Source organism: Scyliorhinus torazame, chromosome 16 (assembly GCF_047496885.1).
Source record: "Scyliorhinus torazame isolate Kashiwa2021f chromosome 16, sScyTor2.1, whole genome shotgun sequence".
Taxonomy (NCBI): domain Eukaryota; kingdom Metazoa; phylum Chordata; class Chondrichthyes; order Carcharhiniformes; family Scyliorhinidae; genus Scyliorhinus; species Scyliorhinus torazame.
The window spans coordinates 191,461,653-191,485,324 of record NC_092722.1 but is presented as its reverse complement, the minus strand read 5'-3'; the positions used below and the strand labels follow the sequence as shown (position 1 = coordinate 191,485,324).

Genomic DNA, 23,672 nt, shown 5'->3' with positions numbered 1-23,672 from the left:
TATTCCAAATGGGGTCTGACCAGAGTCTTATACAGCCTCAGCAATTCATCCCTGCTCTTGTATTGTAGCCCTCTCAAAATGAATGTTAACATTGCATTTGCCTTCCTTTTTTTTTTTTTGTTGAATTTTTTTATTTAAAACAGATTTGTAACATTTACAGAGAAAAAAGGCCATATACAAAAGCCTTAACATATTGAAAACGAACAGTGGGAAATAATAAACATATTAGTAAGGCACTTCCCCTATCAGCTCTGTTTGCCCATCTCGAAGTAGTGATGGAGTTCCTTAAATGTAACCCAAAGCTTCGCAGGATACAGCATTCCAAATCTCACCTGCTTTTTGTAGAGGGCTGCCTTTACCTTGATGAATCCTGCACGCCTCTTGGCCAGCTCCGTTCCCAAGTCCTGGTAGATGCGCACCTCGCAGTTCTCCCATCTGCTGCTCCTCTCCGCCTTGGCCCATCGCAGCACACGATCCCTGTCAGCAAGCCGGTGAAAGCGAACCACCAAGGCCCTCGGTCGGTCGCCCGTCCTGGGTTTCCTTGCGCCCCATCCAGCTCCAGGGGTCGAGGGAGGGCCTCCGGTCCCATCAGCGCCCCGAGCATACCTTTCACGTATGCGCCCGCATCCGATCCCTCACAGCCCTCGGAGAGGCCCACGATCCTCAGGTTCTGCCTCCTGGCTCTATTCCCCAGCTCTTCAAGCTGCTCCTGCATCCTCCTCTGGCGGGAGTTCAGCTCCTCCACCTCGTGCTCCAGCTCCGTTACCGTGTCCGCCTGGGTGGAGAGCTTCACTTCGACCTCCCTTAGCGCCTTCTCTTGGACCGCCTGCGCCTCGACCATTCGATCCATCACCGCCCTCATCAGGTCCAGCGTGTCCCTCCTCAGTTCGGTGAAGCAGCTCCTAAAAAACTCCATCTGCTGCTCCCTTGGCCAGTGAGCCTCCGCTCCCTGGTCCCTGCCGTCCGCCATGCTTCACCGCCCGGTCTGGGGTCCCCGCCGCTCCTGCTTCGAACTTCGCCGCTCCACTCGACCACTTCTGGTCCAACTGTCCATACCCCGGGGGGGAAACCTCGTCCTTTCGTCCCCTCCACCGATTCAGGTCGCCAGGTCCCGAAAAAATCCTGCGAAACAGGTCCGTTTGCCCATCGAGGGCGAGAGCGATCCGACCTGCCTGCATTTGCCTTCCTAACTGCCGACTGAACCTGCACATTAACCTTAAGAGAATCGTGGACAAGGACTCCCAAGCCTTTTCCCCATTTAGAAAATAGACTATGCCTCTATTCTTCCCACCAAAGTGCATAACCTCACACTTTTCCACATTGTAATCTAACTGACACTTCTTTCCCCACTCTCCTAGCCTGTCCAAGTCCTTCTGTAGCCTCCCTGCTTCCTCAACATATCTGCTACCTGTCCCTCTACATATCTTTGTCATCTGCAAACCTCACAACAACGCCCTCAGTTCCTTCTTCCAGATCGATCATGTATATTGTGAATAGTTGTTGTCCCAACACTGACCCCTGCGGAACACATTTAGGCACCGGCTGCCGTCCTCGAAACAACCCCTTTACCCCCACTCCCTGTCTTCTGCCAGTCAGCCAATCCTCTATCCATGCCAGTACATAGAACATAGAAAAAAATACAGCACAGAACAGGCCTTTCGGCCCACGATGTTGTGCCGAACCTTTGTCCTAGATTAATCATAGATTATCATTGAATTTACAGTGCAGAAGGAGGCCATTCGGCCCATCGAGTCTGCACCGGCTCTTGGAAAGAGCACCCTACCCAAGGTCAACACCTCCACCCTATCCCCATAACCCAGTAACCCCACCCAACACTAAGGGCAATTTTGGACACTAAGGGCAATTTATCATGGCCAATCCACCTAACCTGCACATCTCTGGACTGTGGGAGGAAACCGGAGCACCCGGAGGAAACCCACGCAGACACGGGGAGGACGTGTACCTTGCCCCTTGGGCTCTTATCTTATGACCTCCCCTTGGCGAAGCCGTGCTGACTCAGTCTTATTTTATCATGCACTTCCAAGTACTCCGCAATCTCATCCTTAGTGATAGACTCTAAATCTTACCAACGTCCGAAGTCAGGCTAATTGGCCTATAATTTCCCATCTTCTGCCTCCCTTCTTAAACAGGAGTGTTACATTAGCCATTTTCCAGTCCTCTGAGACCTTCCCTCTCCAGTGATTCCTGAAAGATCACAACCAATGTCTCCACAATCTCCTCCGCTATCTCCTTCAGAATCCTGGGGTGTAGTCCATCTGATCCCGGTGTTTTATCCACCTTCAGACCTTGCAGTTTCCCCAGCACCTTCTCCTTAGTGATGGCCACAACATTCATGTCTGCCCTTGAGTGTTGTTGGCGCTGCACTCATCCAGCAAGTGGAGCAAATATATTCCATTAGGCCTGACTTGTGCCTTGCTGATGGCAGGCAGGCTTTGGGGAGTCGGGAGGTGAGTTACTCGCCGCAGGATTCCCAGCCTCTGACCTGCTCTGGGTAGCCGCAGTATTTATCTGACTGATTGACAGTGTGATCGTATTAACTGCATTGGTACTTAAATTCTATCATATTGGGAGGGCACACATTTGTTTATTTAAAAAAAACATTATATACACATACAAACTTACAGCTTCATGTGTGCTTTCAATTGAGTAAGTTTTAATCCCTTTAAACATTCTACTGATTTCGTTCACGGGTGAAATTAGGTCAGAAACTTTAAAAAGTGAAAGAGGAAAAGCAGGAAAATATCCTAGTTATTTTTTGGGCTGTACACCCACATTTAAACTTTAAATCCGTGTCTCCATCAATTTGCTTTTATTTCCAGCTACAGGTGTGATTTCGGAACATGTCGAACAGCACTGACCAAAGGCCTTCGCAACCCTTCCGAAATCTGACATTTCACACAGGACACGCAGCGAGTTTGTGTTATCGACTGGTCTTTGTGGACCAGACTGTCAGGAATGAAGCTAGTGAATAAATGAGTAATGGAAATGACACACGGTTCTGCAGTTAAAGCTCAGGGCCATTTGCATCCTTATACACTGCCCCATCAATGTGTGTTCATCCCAATCTCCTGCTCTACCAGTGCGGCATTTCCATTTCTTGGGCCGTAGCCATGGCCTCTGAGTGACAGTGGCAAGTAGAACAGGATGAATTTAGGTGTCTGGATTTAGCTGAAACATATTACAGGTGAATTGCTTTTAATTCAAGTTCTTTGTTAACACAGATGTCCAATACCGGTCGGATGCTGCTGTTGAGACGGTTTGCTCGTGGAACTGGAGGCTTGGTGTTCATTACAGCACTGTCCGGTAAAACCATCTGTACTGATGACTGTTCATGCTATAAAGTGAATAAGTAGGGTCGGCATTATGGGAACGTGAGATCAAATGGGCTGAAGGGCTCCCTTGCATCTGTGAACCAAAGTGGAGGATCAAAGCGCAGTTGTGTGAATGGGCAATGTCCCTAAACTGGGCATCGGCCGTTTGCTAATACTCACTAAATGCAAGCACATGTTAAAAAGCCACACAGTGCCTAAAGTTTCATAGACGTGCAGGGTAGATAAAGAGAAACTATTTTTGCTGGTTGGGGAGTCTTGGTCCGAGGGCCAGAGCCTTCAATTTTCAGGAGTGGAATTAGGAACCATTTCCACATGCTGTGGTAGAAGTTTGGAATTCTCTTCTGCTAATTGCTTAGTTTTAGATCTGAGATTGCGATTTCTGTTCAGCAAAGATATTATGGGATGTGGGGCAACGGTGAGATTAAGTTCCAGTTCGGCCATGATCACATCGAAGGGTGGAACAGGCTCAAGCTGAAAGGTATCTTGCTCTTCCTATAGGCCAGTTAGAATTCGTACTTTCCAGAGAGAACTTCAGGAAATAATCGGGTTTTTTCCACTGAAAGTCAGTTCAATTCAGGCAAGGGAACGTGCTCTCGTACTCGGAGCAAACTGATTACACTGGAGTATTTGATTTCATTGATGTTTATTATATTCACTAAGGACAAGGCAGCAATAAAGCACTTAATACATGAAGAACCCCAACTTTTGATTTTGAAGGAATTCACTTTTGTGTTGGTGGTATCAGAACAAGGGTGGTTTAATGTAGTTTACTTCCTGCCCCCCCTCCCCCCGTTTCTTCTCCCCACCAATTAATCCCTGCTCAAAATACTGAATCTCACCAGGATAATCGGTTCAAACTGTCCCCTTGGACCAGACCTAATCTGTCCTTCCCAGTGAGTGAGCGTAGATGGCAGCCGTGTGGCTGCAATTGGCCAGGAGAATGGTGGGTTTTCCGCCACATTCCTGACCCTAGCCTTATAAACGGTGAAGCGGCTTGGAAAGAATCAGGAGGCGAGTCCCTCATCAGAGTACCCAGTCTCTGACCTGCTGTTGTGTGAACAGTATTGAAAATACCATTCCAGTTAAACTTTTGATCCATGTGACGTGCAACTCAGTGATGATTGCAAACTCATCAATGGCTGTGGAAGAAATATGAAATGAAATGAAAATCGCTTATTGTCACAAGTAGGCTTCAAATGAAGTTACTGTGAAAAGCCCCTAGTCGCCACATTCCGGCGCCTGTTCACTTGCTATTTGTCAGCCCAAACCCAGGTTGCTGTGGGCTGTTCTGTTTCATCAATGGAGCTGTGCATTAGAATGATCAGAAAATTATGATGGAGAGGAGGTTATTGGAGATAGTTGAACTGAGGAATTTGTGCCGCGATACCCTGGGGCTTTAACCATTGGGTTCCCAACAACCGTAACTGTCCTTCTCAGTGGCACAGCCACAGGAGGAGATCCCTTTCACCTCCACTTCCTCCAGATGTCCAAGGCCACCCATATGTAATGGTGGTGTGGTGGTTATGTTACTGAGCTAGTAATCCTCAGAGGCCTGGGGTTAATGATCCAGCAACAAGAGTTCAAATCCCGCCCTGACAGCTGGAGAATTTAAATCTGGATAATTAATAAATCTGCAATAAACGGCGGCGTGTGGCGCAATGGTTAGCACTGGGACTGCGGCGCTGAGGACCCGGGTTCGAATCCCGGCCCTGGGTCACTGTCCGTGTGGAGTTTGCACATTCTCCCCATGTCTGCGTGGGTTTCACCCCCACAACCCAAAGATGTGCAGGGTAGGTGGATTGGCCACGCTAAATTGCCCCTTAATTGGAAAAAAAATAATTGGGTACTCTTTTTTTTTTTTTAAACTTTTAAAAATAAATCTGCAATAAAAAGCTAGTATCAATAACCCGGTGACCAAGATGAAGCTGCTGCGTTCTCATTTCAAGCCCATCTGGTTCACTGATGTCCTTTTGGGAAGGAAATCAGCCTCTTTACTCAGTCTGTGATTCCAACCCGCAGCAGGCTTCTGAAGCGGGCTCGCAAACCACTCGGTTGTCCAGGAGGTGACTCACCACCGCCTTCTCGAGTGGCAGTGAGGGAGGTCTTTTAACATTGTCACTGCTTTATTCATTTTTAATTCTGAAAACAACGCCAAGGGTATGAACTGCTGAATATAATGGGAGCCTTATTTGAAGCCTGGCAGCAAGGTGTGGTGTATGGTAGGCTGATTGATTGTGTTTCCTCGTCAATCTTTCTGCAGGTGCTTTTGTTGCTGGACTAGACGCTGGGCTTGTCTACAATTCTTTCCCCAAGATGGGAGAGCGCTGGGTGCCTGACGACCTTTTTGCCTTTTCTCCAGCTCTCAGAAACTTCTTTGAGAATCCAACCACAGTTCAGTTTGACCACAGAGTCCTGGTAACTATTTTTAAACTGAATGCAAGCTTGGCATCCAATTCTTCCAATACTGATTCACTCCCACCCACTGGAATTTTGGAATTGTTACGGAACAAATTAGATCCCGATAGGACAGCACAAACCAACGCCTTTTCCAATTATCCAATCTCCACCTCTGCAGACGGTTTCTTGGATCTTTTCCTGCTCCGGCTGACCGGACAAGGTGCTACAATTGATCTTGCTCCTGATCGCTGTCCAGTGGCATGTGGACAAAATTGGCTCGATTAATGCTCTCCGTGAATTTCAATCAAGATTTCTTAAAATAAAAATTACAATTCTGACTTGCATGCTCTCATCAGTTCAAAAGTAACTCTTTGTTTCTGATGCTGCTCTGTAATGTGACTAGGAGGGGGGTCAATTTAAATTGCCCTGATTTCTCCGCCCCTTACCCGTCCGTAAACAAAAATTCGATTTTTTGAAATTCTGATACCCCTTTATAAATGGAGGTTAACTTTGGAATGTTGTAATCCTCTATGAATAACTTGCACATCAAATGTGAGGTAAGATTTAATAAAAATGGTCAGTTTATTTCTACACACACATAAACGCGCAGGCGTGAGAGAGGTTTTGCAACGTTCACATGTGTCCAGAATCAGGAGCCTAATGGAAAGTTTCTTCCGAAGGGAGGTTGACTGATTGTAAGATGATGTGGAGATGCCGGTGTTGGACTGGGGTGAGCACAGTAAGAAGTCTTACAACACCAGGTTAAAGTCCAACAGGTTTGTTTCGATGTCACTAGCTTTCGGAGCGCTGCTCCTTCCTCATTCGCCCTCTGGTTGAAACTATTGCTAGAGCCGTTAATACTTGGGTCATTAGCACCATCATTGGAAATTAGGATCTGCAAAGGGTCGTCTTTGTTCGAAGTTGGCTGGAACAGACAGTCCATCTGCTGGGCCATTCTGTTGTATGGGCTGGAATGTCTATGCTGTGTGTTGGAATCTGTAATTGATAGGATCTTAACCTGCCGAACTACGTCAAGTTTGGGGGAAGCTTAGTTGATGAATCAAAGTCCTGGCGCAATACGACAAGTTGTAAGATTTGTAATATTTCTGGACTATGCCAAGTTGTTGGATTCCTAGTAATATTCGACTGTGTAAAGTTGAAGGAATTTATATTATTTCTGCTATTCGGTTACCAGTAGCACTTTGCGAATACTGGGACTCAGCAGAAACTTCAGTTAAAACTTCTCAGGTGCCAAAAAGAATTGTTTTATTTGTAGTTGCTTGATTACAATTTGAAAGTCATTTAAAAGGCAATTCGAAGCTTTCAGAGAATTACAGACATTATCTTTCTTTGGTTAGGCAGACAGCTCGAAAGTAACTTTTAAAAGGTCAAAGTCTGGCAATGAAACATGAAGAGAGAGAGAGAGAGCTAATCTTCAGCTAAACTCAAAGTCAAAGTACACTACATCACTGACACAGACTAACACAAAGACAGAACCCCCAAAAGACATCTCCTAAACAAACAAAACAGGACAAAACTGACAAAACTAACAGAAAGACTATTAAGGACAAAACTGACTAAACTAACAGAAAGACAACACAACACGAAGACACTACAGAAAGACTCAGAGAATTAAAGACAGCAATTAAGGACAGACAACACTAAAATGGCGGGCGGAAACTTTTCAGTGAGACACTTTCATATCTGTCTTAAGTCATCTAATCACACCCCAATATAATCCTAATTGGTTTGGGTTAGACTCAAACACATTTGATTTGATGGCAAGCCGTCCATCTTCAATGTGCAACATTAGCTTTTCTGACTTAGCTGTTATCTGCATTGTGAACAATGGTGCCTTCATGTTGCTATGGTATTCAGTCCTTGTCCTTGACAATTAGCACAAGCAGTGTCAAATTGTCTTGCAACTGTGCTGTTTTAATGTCACACTGTCTTTGAAAATATGCATTTGCCAGAACAACGGACCTCAGTAAAAGTGAATTATGCTGTATAAATGGGTATTTAAAACTGGGGCTTAATATTTATGCTTAAACAGCTATCTTTTACCTATACTAGTTGTATTCGAAATACCTGGCTTCTACACTATGCCAGGAGTGCTGCATTCCAGTCGTTTGCGGTGTTTGTTAACAGTACAATTGCTGCAAGCCAAGATGTGACCAGCTGGAGCCATCCTGTCAGCTCAACAATTGCCCATTTTGAAACACAAAATTGATTTTATGAAGTAGTCCAGCTGACAAAGATATCACATCTCAACCATGCAACTTGCAGTATATTCAGGCTGGATGGTGATGATGGGCACCTCTGCTCCATCGAAAAGGTGCATAATTATCATGCACAGGGAGAGTTCAAAGTCATTAAAACAATAAAGAAAAAAACAAAACCAGTATTTTGTCACTGGCACACAGCATGAAAATGAAGTGGTACAGATTAAATATGTTTTTGTACCGAATGCCTTTTGGAACTTGTACGTTTTCTAACTGCTGCAGGTTTTGGATAAGATGTGATCTCTACCACAGACCTCTGCTAGTAAGTCCCATCCTGTTTTCTCAAGCCCCTCCTTCTAATGAGTGGCGAAGGAGCTGATGAACGTCAGGCACCTTGCAGAGAAGTATGATTTGTTTGTGTTGGAATATTATGACTGAACTCCACAAAGGTAGAGTTACAAAGGGCAGGAACCCTTGCTGACTCTCCCCCACTCTGCGTATAGTTCAGGTTTGCAGCCTGGCTCTGAAATAACTTTGGGTGGACTGCTGTTTGGATGAGTCACTGGGTTACTGAGGGACAATTCTTCCACTCCTGACGCTGTCTCTTTTCTAACCTGGTCATTGTCCATGTGTCTTGTCAGGGTATTGCCTCGGTGACGGCAGTGACCGTTCTCTACGCGCTTTCTCGCAGGATGCCTATGCCCCGGAGGACTAAGATGGCGATATCATCCCTGCTGGCCGTGGTTTACATGCAGGTAATGGGGGCAGTGACCGGCTTTAGGATTAACTTCTGTAAAAGTAAATTCTTGCGATGTGGGCATCCCTGGCATGGCTCGCTTTAATGCCCATCCCTAATTGTCATTGTTACAACTGATTTTCTCGCTAGGCCAGTTCAGACCGTATTGGTCAGACTGAGTATGGATGGCAGATTTCCTTCCTTAAAGCGAATTTGTGAGCTTGTTGATCATTTAACAATGATCTGATGTCTTCATTGTCACTCTTATGGAAGACTAGCTTTTTAATCAACAGCTTTTTGTAAAAGAAAAGGTAAATTAAAACTTCCAGTCTCTTCAGTGTGATTTGAACTCTCAATCTCTTGAATTATTATTACCATATACAGTAAATTCATTGCTGGGCGTTGAGAGCAATAATTGTGGAAGGTATCCACATTCTAGCATGCAATGCTTAACGCAAATCCCCATGTCGTTTCTAGAATGGCTGTAGATAGTGAGCTCTCTGTTATGGAAACAGGCTATTGAGGCACCAATTGGCCTTGGCTCCTGTGGATTTGAAGGGGCAAGAACTTCCACTCCTTGTTATTCAGTGAACCACAGTCTGGACTCTGAGCAGGTGTGAGCTGTTATACCCTTTAAGCAGAACTCATGAAGTACATAAACAAAAATGGGGGTGAAAATCGAGAGGATTCTGACATCGCTTCCACTGATTGCGGATTGTGTCTTTCTGATCCCGTTTTAGGCTGCTCTGGGAATCAGCACCCTGCTGCTCCATGTCCCCACTCCTCTGGCAGCCACACATCAGTCAGGATCCCTAGTTCTACTCAGCCTGTCTCTCTGGTTGATCCATGAACTTCGCAGGCTGCCGAAGTGAAGCAAGAGATCAGCTGAACCTGTTCCTTCTGCCACAAAAGATGTGGGGCCCGGCTCGGACACAAAATGCCTCCTGTGACATTCACGTACTTTCATTTCTGCAGAGATTGTTTGTGGTGCCAATAGCAATGATTGATTGAGCTATTTCGTCTTTATTTGGATATTGGTAAATGAGTTTGGTATCTGATCGAGATCTCTGGATACTTTGGTCTGATTGTAAGGCTGCTTATTAGGCTCTGGTTTCATCCTGGTGAATGTCACTGTATGGCCCTGCCTTTTGCATGGGGTGAGGAGAAAGGGATAGAAAGTATTTATGTTCTTTACTGGCTCAAACGTTTGACCGACACCTGTGCGTGAACCACCGGGTAAGAACAGAAATGCTTTGGGTCTGTTGCTGATTTAATGACCCAGGTACTGTTACAGTCACTCCCAGTTGGTCACTGGGTTTTATTCAGTCGTGCTGTACCATACACTACAATCACAAGCCTTACATGCTTTAATACCGCTGTCAATTCATCCCTTCAAACTGCTCCTGGTGATCTGCCCCCATTGGTAATAACATCTTGACATTCCACAACTAGAAATCATCTCCAGACACAACCCAGCAGTTAGGTGTTTTGTTGGTGGTGGTTTTCTATTGGGGGTTTTGCGTAGGTGAGGAAATTGTCACATACAACGTTTATAAAAATACAACTGTAATTTCAGGATTAATCAACCGGAAAGTGACCAGAGATCGTCAGGAATACCAATGCTCCTTTTAGACATTTCTTGCATATTGTGAATAATTAACATTTCAAAAGCAAATTTATTTTTAAATTAAACCTTTCTGTCCGACATGTTCTCAGAGAATCGCATTCTTTCCAAAGACTTTTTCTTGGCCTTCATATATGGTTGTCCTGCGCAACTGATGAAATGGATCATCAGCCACTCATAACTATCTTAAAGAATCCTCCCACACTGCGTCTGCACAGCTGAAACACATATGATGCTAAAGCTGCAAAGCTACAAATCGCTGCAACGTCTACAAAGGTGGTAGGAAGCTGTACTGGGCCGATGCCCTCTCCAGAGCCTTTCTACCCACTCAGATCAGGCAGATCGAGAGGAAGACAATAGACAATTACCGCGCCATCTTTTTCAAAAAAACACTCTGGCTACCGTTGCTGGAACCTATTCTGTCCCCTTGTCTATCGGAGTCACGGCGCCTACTGCTGTCATCCAATGACAATAGAGGTGCAGTCCTCTCGCCGAATTCAGGAACTTAAATAGGCCTTGCAGGCAACTGCACACCGTCATCTTGAGGGGCTGGCTAGAATCCTCTGTCTGCTTTAGCACCGGGCTAAATCGCTGGCTTTGAAAGCAGATCCAGGCAGGCCAGCAGCGAGGGTTCAATTCCCGTACCAGCCTCCCCGAACAGGCGCCGGGATGTGGCGACTAGGGGCTTTTCACAGTAACTTCATTTGAAGCCTACTTGTGGCAATAAGCGATTTTCATTTTTAATTTCAAGGGAGCTTCCCCACAATCTCTGCACATTCTTCGCCATCAGTGATGAACCGACTGTACAGGATGAATTGTTCCCTGCGAGGCGTGTGTTTCATCATCCCCCCCCCCTAACCAATGTGCTACGTACACAACAATGGCTCCAAGTGCACCTTGGGTTGGCAGCAGCCAGGTGCAGGGTCAAGGAATCCCTGTACTGGCCCTTCATGTATGCAGACCTAGAAAGGAAAATCTCCAGGTGCGTATTGTTCAACTCAGTGACGCCACATCAAGCAAAAGAACCATTGCATTTACTTTTTTAAAATAAATTTAGAGTACCCAATTTTTGTTTTCTCCAATTAAGGGGCAATTTAGCGTGACCAATCCGCCTACTCTGCACATCTTTGGGTTGTGGGGGTGCGACCCACACAGACACTGGGAGAATGTGCAAACTCCACACGGACAGTGTCCCGGGGCCGAACCCGGGTCCTCGGCGTCATGAGGCAGCAGTGCTAACCACTGTGCCGCCATCCCACCCTGAACCATTGCATTTCCTTGAGGCCCCAGAGCCCCCATGGTGATTCACAACAGCTGACATCTTCGAGTGGGATGGTAAACAACATTTGGTCTTAGTTGATCCATTTTCAGGCTGGTTTGAACTGTAATACTTTCCAAGCATGATGAGTAAAACAGTAATCATCAAGCTTAGGAGATGCCATACGTTGCATCCTGCAGAGACTCGACAATGCTGACAAATTTGACTCCGCTGAATTTCACAACTTTCCACGCACATGGGACTTTGAGCATATCGCGAGCAGCCTCCTATATCCACAGTCAAACCATTTATCAGAACGGGCGGTTCGCTTAGCCAAGCACTTTCTAGAGAAATGTGAAATGTGCACCACATCACACAGGTGCAATGCTGCATTTCTCAGCCTGCGAAATCTATCGCGCCAGGGTCTGCCCTTGTCAACACAACAACTTTTCCAGGCACACCAGCATCAGGCTACCTACCAGTGGCATGATAGCACAGTGGTTAGCACTGTTGCTTCACAGCACCAGGGTCCCAGGTTCGATTCCCGGCTTAGGTCACTGCCTGTGCGGAGTCTGCACGTTCTCCCCGTGTCTGCGTGGGTTTCCTCCGGGTGTTCCGTTTCCTCCCAGAAGTCCCAAAAGACGTGCTGTTGGGTGAATTGGACGTTCTGAATTCTCCCTCTGTGTACCCGAACAGGCGCTTGAGCGTGGCGACTAGGGAATTTTCACAGTAACTTCATTGCAGTGTTAACATAGGCCCACTTGTGACACTAATAAAGATTATATATTTTTTAAATGGTCAGGATTTGGACCCCACTTGGGCATGACCAGTTGGCGGTGGTACAGTTATGCCCCACAACACAGCAGTTGCCTGGGAGCCTGAACCGGTGCCCACTATGTACGCAATGGCTGTCACCTTCTCCAGGTATCGGAACCAGCACTTCAGAACTATACACCAGCCCCCTGCACCAGCGGACATCCAGACTCCTACAGAGGCGAACGTGGCAAATCCTGCACTTGACAAACACGCAGCTGAAAGGTCCTATGTTGCTAACAGTGAGGACACTGGCCACAGAAAGACCAAACACCATCAACCAGTGTTAACACGCTCAAGACACCTGAGCAGGGCAAATGCAAAATTCCACATGATTTTATTACCACTTGGCTAGAATTGACTTTAGAATTTCAGTATTTCTTGCCAACAGAAAGGAGAGGGGGTATTTTATACATGTAAATAGTTATACATTGTCAGTTTGTTTAATTGTATGCCACACAACCATCTGTACAGTTTCTTATTGCTCACATTATTACATCTCATGCCACTGTGGACCGAGTGGCTTATAGTGCAAATTCCAGAGTTGCAAATCATTAGAATGCACGCCATCTGTTTGTGTTGTGAATTAATTATTTGTTTGAGATAGTCATTGGAGAATGATGGACTTTCACCCACATCAGAGTAAATGTTTCTGTGGAAAGGTTGGGTGAAGCGGAGGAAATTGATACACCGTTGGGAGAATTCTACACACTCGATCCTTTCGGAAATGGAAATAAAGCAATGTAACTGAGGTAGGTAGCGTCCTGTAGCATGAAGTCCGGACCTGATGACCAGCACGATAGTAAAATACCGGAGATTTACAAACAAAATGCTTGAAATACTCTGCTCCCTCAGCAAATATGAAGAGTTAATGGTTCAAATTGACGAATTTTCAACATTAAGAGATTTTAATTACTTTGTTGAAGGCAAAAGCTATTAGATTCACAAACAGGACTGTATTCTGTATTACAAATAAATGTCTAACAGAACAAACTAGTGACTTGAAAGTTACAAGCGCAGAATGCTGTAAAACCTCAGCAGGTCTGGCAGCATCTGTACAGAGAGGGAAACAGTTAACACTTCGAGTCTGTTTCACCCTTCGGAACTGAGGGGAAAATCTGTGAGATGTCAAACTGTAGTTGGGAGGGATTGAAACAAAAGAACGCGATGGATGGCCAGATGTGGGAAAAGGAGTGTTTCTGCATTGAGACAAAAAAATGTATGGGATTAAGAAAAAGGGTTAAGATGGAGGAGATAGATCACAGTCTAAAGTTGTTGAACTCAATCTTTGAGTGCTGAGTTGACTGATTTACACTTGCTAGTTCTTAACAGACCAGAGTTTACCATTCAACACTATCTCACTCATACATACTTTACCTGAAAGCTCGATAATGTATTGCCTCTTGTGAAATAGGTAGCTACTTAACCTGTTATCTTACCTTGCACAGCACGAACAGTGCAAGGATAAAGATGAGAGAGACATGCAATGTTATGTTGCTGGAGGGCTTTGAACTCAACATGTTCGATTACTGGAGTGGAGCAGTTAGGAAATTCAATATTGCGTTGGGGTGTTTCACGGCGTACCCTGGTCAGATTGCATCTCGAATACGGCGACTGTTTCTGGTCCGTTAAGGCATCAGCTTTGAAGGGTCTGGGCTAGGAGTGGGACAGAGCTCCTGTTCAGATAATTAAAGTCAGACGATTGAGTTATGGGAAAGACTGGAGGAAGCTGAGATCTGAAGCCTTGTGCCACGACTGAAGGAACCTGGGAAACAATAACTTGCATTTATATAGCACCTACAATGTATTAAAATGTCACCCGAATGGTTCGTAGAAATTATCAAGAGCAAAATTTGTCACTTGAGTGTGATATGGTACGAATTAAGTAATGGCATGATGGGAAAACTAGTCAATGGGAAGACTGGTCAAAAGGTTTGATACAATACAAGATAGACTGAAACTACTCATTCCAGCTCCCAGGCCCAGGTAAAGAATGCTGCCCTAACCATTTTCAGACTAGTATGGCCGTAGGCCAACTCTGCATAACTTGAAGTCTGAAAAGACCAGCGATGGTCGAGCCATTCCAAAACACCGGACCTCGGCAACTCCTGATAAAACTGACTCGTCATAACCCAGGGCCGTAGGAATTTAAAACAAAGATAAGTTCAGGAAGAAACAAGTCTATTCTGACCTTTCAATGTTCCCTCCGAGGACTAAATAATGGAATGAGTGATATGACCAAACATGGTCTGGTCTTTGCTTCCGTTTGTATTTCCGATCAAACTCCTGACTATTCTGTTGTCACATAATCTTGATAATGGTAATGTATAAATATTGATCTAATTCTCCGCGAAAGTGCGGAACTTGTGACAGACGGAGCAGTTTTGTTGACTGCTCTCTGACTTCAAGTTTCAGCCATTACTGCAAGCAGTTGTTTTCGAAAATAAAGCTTTGTTATTCTGTCTTAACGAGTGTGTTGAATTTTTCTACCACAGAAGCGGGAAAATATTGACTATGACATGAGGCGACATCACAAAATCTAACCAAATAGGTTTGGAAATCTTAAAAGAGGGTGTCAGGAAATGGGTAGTTTTAAGTAATCTATTTTTGTTGGTATTAGAAATAAGGTATAACGTTAAGAAAGTTTTATTTTGTGTTTCTGTGTAGTTTTGAAACTTTAGTTGGCTTCATGTTAAATAAAGATGCTTGCATGTCAGGGATTTGATTTATTATTGTCACATGTATTAGTATACAATGAAAAGTATTGTTTCTTGCATGCTATGCAGACAACGCATACCGTACATAGGGAAGGAAGGGGAGACTGCAGAATGTCATAGCTAGGGTGTAGAGAAAAGATCAACTTAATACGAAGTAGGTCCATTCAAAAGTCAGACCACTTTAATGAAAATGAAATGAAAATCGCTGATTGTCACAAGTAGTATTCAAATGAAGTTACTGTGAAAAGCCCCTAGTCGCCACATTCCGGCGCCTGTTCGGGGAGGCTGGTACGGGAATTGAACCGTACTGCTGGCCTGCCTTGGTCTGCTTTCAAAGCCAGCGATTTAGCCCTGTGCTAAACCTTTAAACTCTGCATTGCAATGAAATGTGAAAATAAATGGAGTTTAAAGAAAGACTAGACTGTTGCTGAGTAACCGGGGCCCACGCATAAAAGTATAAACACTTGTAGTTCAGTTGGAACTAGGTAACTTGAGAAGAAACTGCCAACAGAGAGCTAGGACAGCAGAGTGTAGGGCAGAAAGCAAGTCCCAGAAGCTAAAGAACAGATAGTTCTAGAAACCAGGGAATAAAAGAGAAGCCCCGGGAAGACTGAAATCAAAGGGTCAAAGAGCTGGAATCTGAACAAGGTAATGCTCACTGAAGTTGAAGAAAGTGGCAGAGAGTGAATGGGAAATGGGAAAGAGTGAAGAAAGCGGAGTTCTGAAGCCTTGTGTCGCGACTGAGGGAACCTGAAAACAATAACATGTATTTATATAGCACCTATTACGTATTAAAATGTCACATGTTAAAGGCAGAGCTGAAAGGAGCAGACCTGTTGAAGTCAGCTAGTGAGAAGCCAGACATCTCAAGTAATCCTACGGCCGGTGAAACCTTAATACAGCCTCTGAATCAGTGGTGTTCTGTTGACGTGGCTGGGCACCTCCGAGACTGTGTGGAAGCTTGAGTGCACATGGCAATGCAGGGTAGACTAAAAGGAGAGATTGAAATCCTGGAAGTGGATCCTTGGCGAAGGCATCTGTGAGAAAGTGTTGTTTGGGATAAGATTCTAAGGTGTTTTCGAGAGTGGAGTTTGGAAACACTTGTGTGGAAGCCAGAGTTCCAGTGAGACTAGTTGATTCACAGTGTGATAAATATCTGAGGGGATTTGATGAGAAATTCACAAAATTGTATTGGGTGGCATCTGCCACTTGGTTTCAGAGTGTGGTGTTTTACCTGTTGGTTTACATGGACTGTGTACTTACTGAGAACACCAGAGTTTAATGATATATTTTGTAACTTGGTGTAATCCTTATAAATCTGTGTATACCTGTAAAGGTGTAGTGGGAGTCGGGGAGTAATGGATTACCGTATATCTTTTCATGTTTAATAAATGTTTTATTCTTGTGTTAAAAGTTAACTGGCGGTCCTGTGACTGTTTATCCACGTCTCTAAACAAAAAATAAACTTTATGATCTATTGAGCCAGGATTCCATTCTGGGGCTTGGCTGTTCTAAAGGGAGATTTGGGCATCGTTAGATGATAGATATTACACGGAAGCCAGTTCATAAACTTTAGTTCCATAATACTGGGAGAAGGTACAGAGTTACACAGTTCTGACTGGGGGAAAACAAACTTCTAAGTGTAATAGTACAAGGACACAATTTGTCTCTGAAGAGGCCAGTTTCCAGGGGTAGAATTTGCAGGTGTTGGAGCTCAAGGTTTTTTGCTCAATGTGGGACACTGCACCATTTGCTGTCGCTCCAACCTGTCTGCTGATACAGCGGGGAGGAATAGTTGTACTTTTCTCTGCAACAGCTCTCCAATAGTAACATCAGCTGGGATCATAACAAAGGTAGGGAGTCAGAGGAATGTAGAGCTTAGGGCCCAGGCAGCTGAAGGTACACTGCCAATGGTGATATGATTAAAATCAAGAATGTGCAAACAATCAGATGTGGAGGAACATGGAGACTTCAGAGAACTGAAGGTAGAACATTGGGAGGCCTGCTGGGAGTATGTTGAAGGAGACATGGCGAGAGATACCAAGAGGCATAGGTGAGGGTTTCAGCAGTAGATGAGCTGAGTCTGGGGCGCGGTTGGATGATATTACTGGACAGAGGCAGTTTCAGTGATGCGTGGTTCTAGGGTTGGAAACTCGGCCTGGGGTGAAATGCGATATGTGGTTGGAAACATTTTGGTTTTGCCTCAAAGCAGTGGCCAGGAAGGGAGTGGAGTCAGTAGCTGGGAACAGACTAGGGGCCAATGTCTTTAGTCTTTCCAGTATTGGAGGAAATGTCTACTCAATCAGTACTGGATATCAGATAAGCAGTCTGATAATTAGTTACAGTGGAGGGGTTGAGGGATAGTGGCCAGTTCAGGCCGGTGTCACCAGCACAAGTGGAAATTATGTTGATGAGAAATAGGAGAGGCCCGAGGACATCCTCGGCAGACACGATGGATAAGATGCCAGAACACAAAGAGAAACCATTGCAAATGATGCTTTGACTATGATTAGAAAGGCAATGTAACAAGGTGAGTGCAGTCCCACTGGACCACAGTGGAGGTGCGTTGGAGAACGACTGTGTGGTCAGCTGTGTCAAAGGCAGCAGGCGGGTCGCAAAGGATGAGGAGGAATCGTTTGATTTTGTTATGGGCCAGGGTTTAGAAAACTCCAAAGTATATCATGGAGTTCACCTGACCAACAACTGTTTATCGATTTTGGTTACGATGTGCATAAGGGCTTGATTTTCAGCTGTTATTCAACAGACTTTTTAGGCATTTTAATTCAAAAAAGTTTTATTCTATGAATTTAGTTAACATTTGTATAAACACACATAGTAAGAATTTTTATCGACTACAAACATAAAGACCCCACACAGCTACAGTAATCTATGTATAACCCTTAATGAACCCCCCCTTAACTGTTCCAATTCAATAACAAAATCCAAGTAAAACCAGAAACCCCTTTTCAAAGGGGTGGCCCACCATACGGCATTCTCACTGGTATAAGACTTGTTATTGATACTCTGTTCCCCTTTCCAAACAGCAGCTTTCAATTCCTTCCAGAAAGCAATTATCTTTTTCCAGTTATCAAATAGTCTGGAAACAGCTTTTTTAAATGAAGATAGAGAGATGGTTCTTTTAACCCGTGCAGTTCAAACCAGTCCAAACTCGAAACGAAAGTAAAAACTCTCCGAGCCACAGCCCAGCTTCACCCACACAATGACATCACTGAAGCCATGTGATAAGACAAAAACATTTCTTAAAGGGACACACCCTAGGACACCTTTGTCACAGTCACATACAGGATGTCAACTGTGACTTTGCAGAGAGCAGTTTGATTGCTGTAGCAGGGGTGTAAACCTCCTGATAGGTTCAAATATGGAATTCTGAGATGGGCACAGATTTCATAGAATATAATTTACAGTGCAGGAGGAGGCCATTTGGCCCATCGGGTCTACACTGGCCCTCGGAAAGAACACCCTACCTAAGCCCACACCTCCACCCTATCCCGGTAACCCAGTAACCCCACCTAACCATTTTTAGACACGAAGGGGAATTTATCATGGTCAATCCACCTAACCTGCACACCTTTGGACTGTGGGAGGAAACCGGAGCACCCAGAGGAAACCCACGCAGACACGGGGAGAAAGTGTAGACTCCGGCACAGGCAGTGACCCAAGCGGGAATCAAACCTGGGACACGAGCTGTGAAGCAACAGTGCTAACCACTGAGCTACCGTGTTGCCCCAGATTTGGGAGACGTCAAAACATTCAAAGAGTCAAGGGTGGAAAGGGAGGTTAGAGATGGGGTCGCAGTTTGCAAAGCAATGTATTGAACAATATAGATAGGTTCAATTAGGAACACTGCCTTTAGAAAGAAAAGCAGGAAGCCAGGTTCAGTCCAAGAGAAGGCAAATTTAGAGGGCATCAGGGAGCTGCTCACAGAGGCAGCACGGCGGCACAGTTGGTTAGCCCTGCTGCCTCACGGCGCCGAGATCCCAGGTTCGATCCCGGCTCTGGGTCACTGTCCGTGTGGAGTTTGCACATTCCCCCCGTGTTTGCGTGGATTTCGCCCCCACAACCCAAAGATATGCAGGGTAGGTGGATTGGACACGCTAAATTGCCCCTTAATTGGAAAAAAAAATGAATTGGGTACTCTACATTTTTTTTAAAAAGAAGAAAGCTGCTCACAGAGTCCTCAGTATATGAATGGATGCCTGGGTATAGTAGTGGAGAAATTGTACTGAGGTGTAGTATATGTTTTACTAGATGTGTGTTAGAGTGGGTTCAATGTCCTTCATAGCTCAGGATCAAATGGACCCATTAAGAGACTGGGAAATATTTGTATTCAAAGGGACCTAGGCATCCTTGTAAACGAATCACAAAGTTAGGGAACAGGTAGAGAAGGCTATTCGGCAAATGGTATATTAGCTTTTGTTACAAAGGGTTTGGATACAAGAGTAAAGGTCAGAGCACTGGTGAGGTCACAGCTGGAGTAGTGTGCAGCTTTGTCTCCCCGCCTCAGGAATGACTCGCTCCTGGGGAGTACAGCTAAGTTTCACAAGAGGAATTCCTGGTATCGTCCTTTATGACAAGAAAGGAAGCAGCCGAAAGAAAGTTCCTTGTCTTCAGAAGAATGGGAGGTGGTCTAATTGAAACATCTACATCGTCAAACCTCTTAGGAGTTGTACATGCTGAGGAACGTTTCCCCAGTCTGGCGAATCGTAAAACCAGGTCACGACCACAGAATCCGGAGTCGGCCGTTTAGAATTCCGACAGTGCGGAAGGAGGCCCTTTAGGACTGAGATGAGGCATTTCTTCACTTAAAGGGTTGTGAAATTGAATTCTCCACCCCCAGAAAGGTGTGGGTACTCCATTGTGGGACACATTCAAGACAGAGGTCAATAGATTTTGGAGAATTAAAGGATATGGGGAGAGTGTAGGAAGGTGGAGCAGGAGGCAGTGAGTCAGCCGTGACCTTATTGTATGATGGAATACTCCAAGGGCCAGATGGCCTTCTCCAGCCCCCTATCACGTGCTTAAATCGTGAGGGGGGAAATAAATCTCTGAAGCCAGTTCCTGAAAAATTAAGGTGAACAAAATCAAGCGAGCTGGTGACTTTTGGTGTAATAATAAAAACGGAAAACGCTGGTTAAACTCAGCAGGTCTGGGAGTCATCAGTGGAGGGAAAAACACAGTTAACTTTTGAGTCTAAATGGCCCTTCTACTTGTCCTGAGTGTGTAAAGGGTCATTTATTTAGATCCGAAACATTGACTTTCTCTCCACAGCTGCTGCCAGATCTGCTGAGTTCATCCAGCATTTTCTGTTTCAGATTTCCAGCATCCGTAGCATTTTGCTTTTACTTTTGGATTAATAATTGACAGCTGATACCGAAGCAGGGACAAAAGTGCAAAATGGTTTACTGAAGGAAAAAGGGGCTGAGGAATGACATATTTTGATGCCAAACCTGGACGGATTCAGGTCCAGCCAGGAAAGTGTCACACAATACAATCAAACTGATGGACATCAAGTCACTATCAGCGCCTATACTTCCTCAGGAAACTAAGGAAATTCGGCATGTCCACATTAACCCTTACCAACTTTTACAGATGCACCTTAGATCTGGCTGCATCACAGCCTGGTATGGCAACTGCTCAGCCCAGGACCGCAAGAAACTTCAGAGAGTCGTGAACACCGCCCAGTCCATCACACAAACCTGCCTCCCATCCATTGACTCCATCTACACCTCCCGCTGCCTGGGGAAAGCGGGCAGCATAATCAAAGACTCCTCCCACCCCACTTTCTCACTCTTCCAACGGGCAGGAGATACAGAAGTCTGAGAACACGCACGAACAGACTCAAAAACAGCTTCTTCCCTGCTGTTACCAGACTCCTAAATGACCCTCTTATGGACTGACCTCATTAACACTACACCCTGTATGCTTCACCCGATGCCGGTGCTTATGTAGTTACATTGTGTACCTTGTGTTGCCCTATTATGTATTTTCTTTTATTCCCTTTTCTTCCCATGTACTTAATGATCTGTTGAGCTGCTCGCAGAAAAATACTTTTCATGTACCTCGGTACACGTGACAAACAAATCCAATCCAATCCAATCCAATATCAGCCGGACACAACTCACACATACTTCAAAACTGGCTGTCGTTATGCTATTAAATTATTGATGAGAAAATATAACAAATAAAATTAGGATGGTTGGAGCACTGGAAATGAGAGATGATCAGAAAAGCTTGGGTCCTTCGTTAAAGTACGCAGTTTAAAGAACAGAATTACATTGATGTCTCTGTTAATGTGGCAGGTCTAATGAAGCAGAAGAGGCAGTTTCTCCAACCTGAAAAAATCTATTCAGCAACAAGCTGATTCTAGTAGGACTCCAGCATTTGTTTAGGTCACATTTTATATGCCTGACTACATAAACAAATGATTGCAATGCGAATGTGCAAGTGTGCGATGCAGTATGATAGGAATGTAAGTCTTTTACAGTGGGTATTTTAGTTGGGGCAGGGTGTGAGGTTATTTAATATTGCATGGTTGGTTAGCTCAGTTGGCTGGGCGGCTGGTACGTGATGCAGAGCGAGGCCAGCGGCACGGGTTCAACTCCCGTACTGGCTGAGGCTATTAAAGGCTTGAAGAACCTGTCCACCCCCCTCTGAAATGGCGTCATCGCATCGTGCGCAGTTGCAATGCTGTTGGCATCTCATCGACCGGCCCACCCGGGATGCACCGCCCCAGATGGACCGAGTCCCAGACGGCGCGGGACACCTGTGGTCTCGGCGTCCGTGAACCCGGCGTTCCGGCCGTGTGCAACGCCACCGCACGCAGCCGGGATCCGTGCCGCTGGCTGCGAGGGCTGGGGGGACTGGTGGGGGTGGCCAGAGGGTGGGCCCGCGGATGGCGGGTTGCGCCCGTGCACGGCCGGCGCTATGCTGTACGGCGAGACTGCAGCGGCCAGCCCCACCAAACCCAACAGCTTGTTTTCCATATGGTAAAAGATGCAACATATGCAGGAAATCGAAACCCCAGCAGCCCTCCTCTGTCATCAGCAACATAGCAGCTGCTCGAACCCCCAAGAGGAGGGACATCAGTAAGTGACTGAATCGGGGCTCAACTAAAGCAGTGAAGCTACAGAGACTCCATCAACCCTCTACTGCAACAGTGTTGACAATGCCACGGGAAAGGGTGAGATCTTCACCACGCTCGATATAATTAATTAGTAGCAACGCCAGTTGACACTGGAGCAGGGCGGCATGGTGACGCAGTGGTTAGTGCTGCCGTCAGCCGTGCGCATACGTGGCCCGGGACACGGCCATTCTCCGGCCGTTTCCGGAGCGGGAGGTGGGGATTTCAGTCGGCTCCGGTGCTAGCCCTTCACCGGTGCCGAAATAGGTGAGGGTTTCACGCCGACTCTTCGGTCGTAAACGACCACACAAGCTCCGCGGGCACCGGCACTTAGCCGCTGAAACGGAGAATCCAGACCATGTTATTTCACCTTTTTGAAGGCAGCCAGAATCCCTGAGGGGTCTGTAACACCTCGGGCCATATTTGCTCGCCTGGCCCAACCAAATTCTGTGGCAGGGATAAAGCCCACCAGAGACATGAATGAAGTTAGTTTTGAAGAGTACTCATCTAACGGGATTTGCCAGAATTGGGAATGCCAAAGACTTTGGCATTCGGCATGTCTGTTATCACCTGTTCCACTGTCTTCATAGGGAGATGTCTGAAGAACGCCTTGTTTAAGTGAACTGGGTCAATCCATATCCTGCCCGTGCCATACATGTTCTCCCAAAGCCCCAGTAGTGGCTTTTCGTACTGGTCAACTGTATGAAATTGGAAATTTCCCTGTGTGCAGTGGAGGGTTGTTACACCTTCAGTATGGATGGTCTGTCTGCCCACCATAAGCCACGAGGTGCGTCTGGGTACTGGGATCCAGGGCTGCACACGCGTCTACTTTCCGAAAAATATACTTGGATAATACATTGTCCTTCGCTCCAGTGTCAATTTTTTTTCCCAATTAAGGGATAGTATGGCCAATCTACCTGTGCTGCATATCTTTGGGTTGTGGGGGTGAGACCTATGCAGACACGGGGAGAATGTGCAAACCCCACACGGACAGTGACCTGGGGTCGAGATTAAAACCGGGTCCTCGGTGCCGTGAAGCAGCACTAACCACTGCATCACCATGCCGCCCTGCCCCAGTGTCAACTGGCGTTGCTACTAATTAATTATAGCGAGCGTGGTGAAGATCTCACCCTTTCCCGTGGCATTGTCAACACTGTTGCAGTAGAGGGTTGATGGAGTCTCTGTAGCTTCACTGCTTTAGTTGAGCCCCGATTCAGTCACTTACTGATGTCCCTCCTCCTGGGGGTTCGAGTAGCTGCTATGTTGCTGATGAGAGGAGGGCTGCTGGGGTTTCGATCTGCAGCACCCGCCAAAGTGGTTCCATTTCCTGCATATGTTGCATCTTTTACCATATGGAAAACAAGCTGTTGGGTTTGGTGGGGCTGGCCGCTGCAGATAGAGTAGGGCACCC

At 45.7% G+C, this 23,672-nt stretch overlaps 2 protein-coding genes across 11 annotated transcripts in view; both read left to right on the top strand.

Annotated features, from left to right (window-relative positions):
* The window catches only part of cox15 (cytochrome c oxidase assembly homolog 15 (yeast)), a 30,532-nt gene extending 20,119 nt beyond the window's left edge, over positions 1-10,413 (top strand). For all 10 annotated transcript variants that reach the window (XM_072479684.1, XM_072479683.1, XM_072479681.1 and 7 more), the window contains 4 exons: positions 3,243-3,324; positions 5,614-5,768; positions 8,614-8,727; positions 9,449-10,413. In XM_072479684.1, coding sequence (XP_072335785.1) covers positions 3,243-3,324; positions 5,614-5,768; positions 8,614-8,727; positions 9,449-9,580 — 483 coding nt within the window. In that variant the 3' untranslated portion in view covers positions 9,581-10,413. The remainder of the gene's footprint in view (positions 1-3,242; positions 3,325-5,613; positions 5,769-8,613; positions 8,728-9,448) is intronic.
* Positions 10,414-13,025: 2,612 nt separating this feature from the next.
* The window catches only part of st3gal7 (ST3 beta-galactoside alpha-2,3-sialyltransferase 7), a 37,813-nt gene continuing 27,166 nt past the window's right edge, over positions 13,026-23,672 (top strand). The window contains exon 1 of the mRNA XM_072479689.1: positions 13,026-13,155. The gene's annotated coding sequence lies outside the window, so the exon portion shown is untranslated. The remainder of the gene's footprint in view (positions 13,156-23,672) is intronic.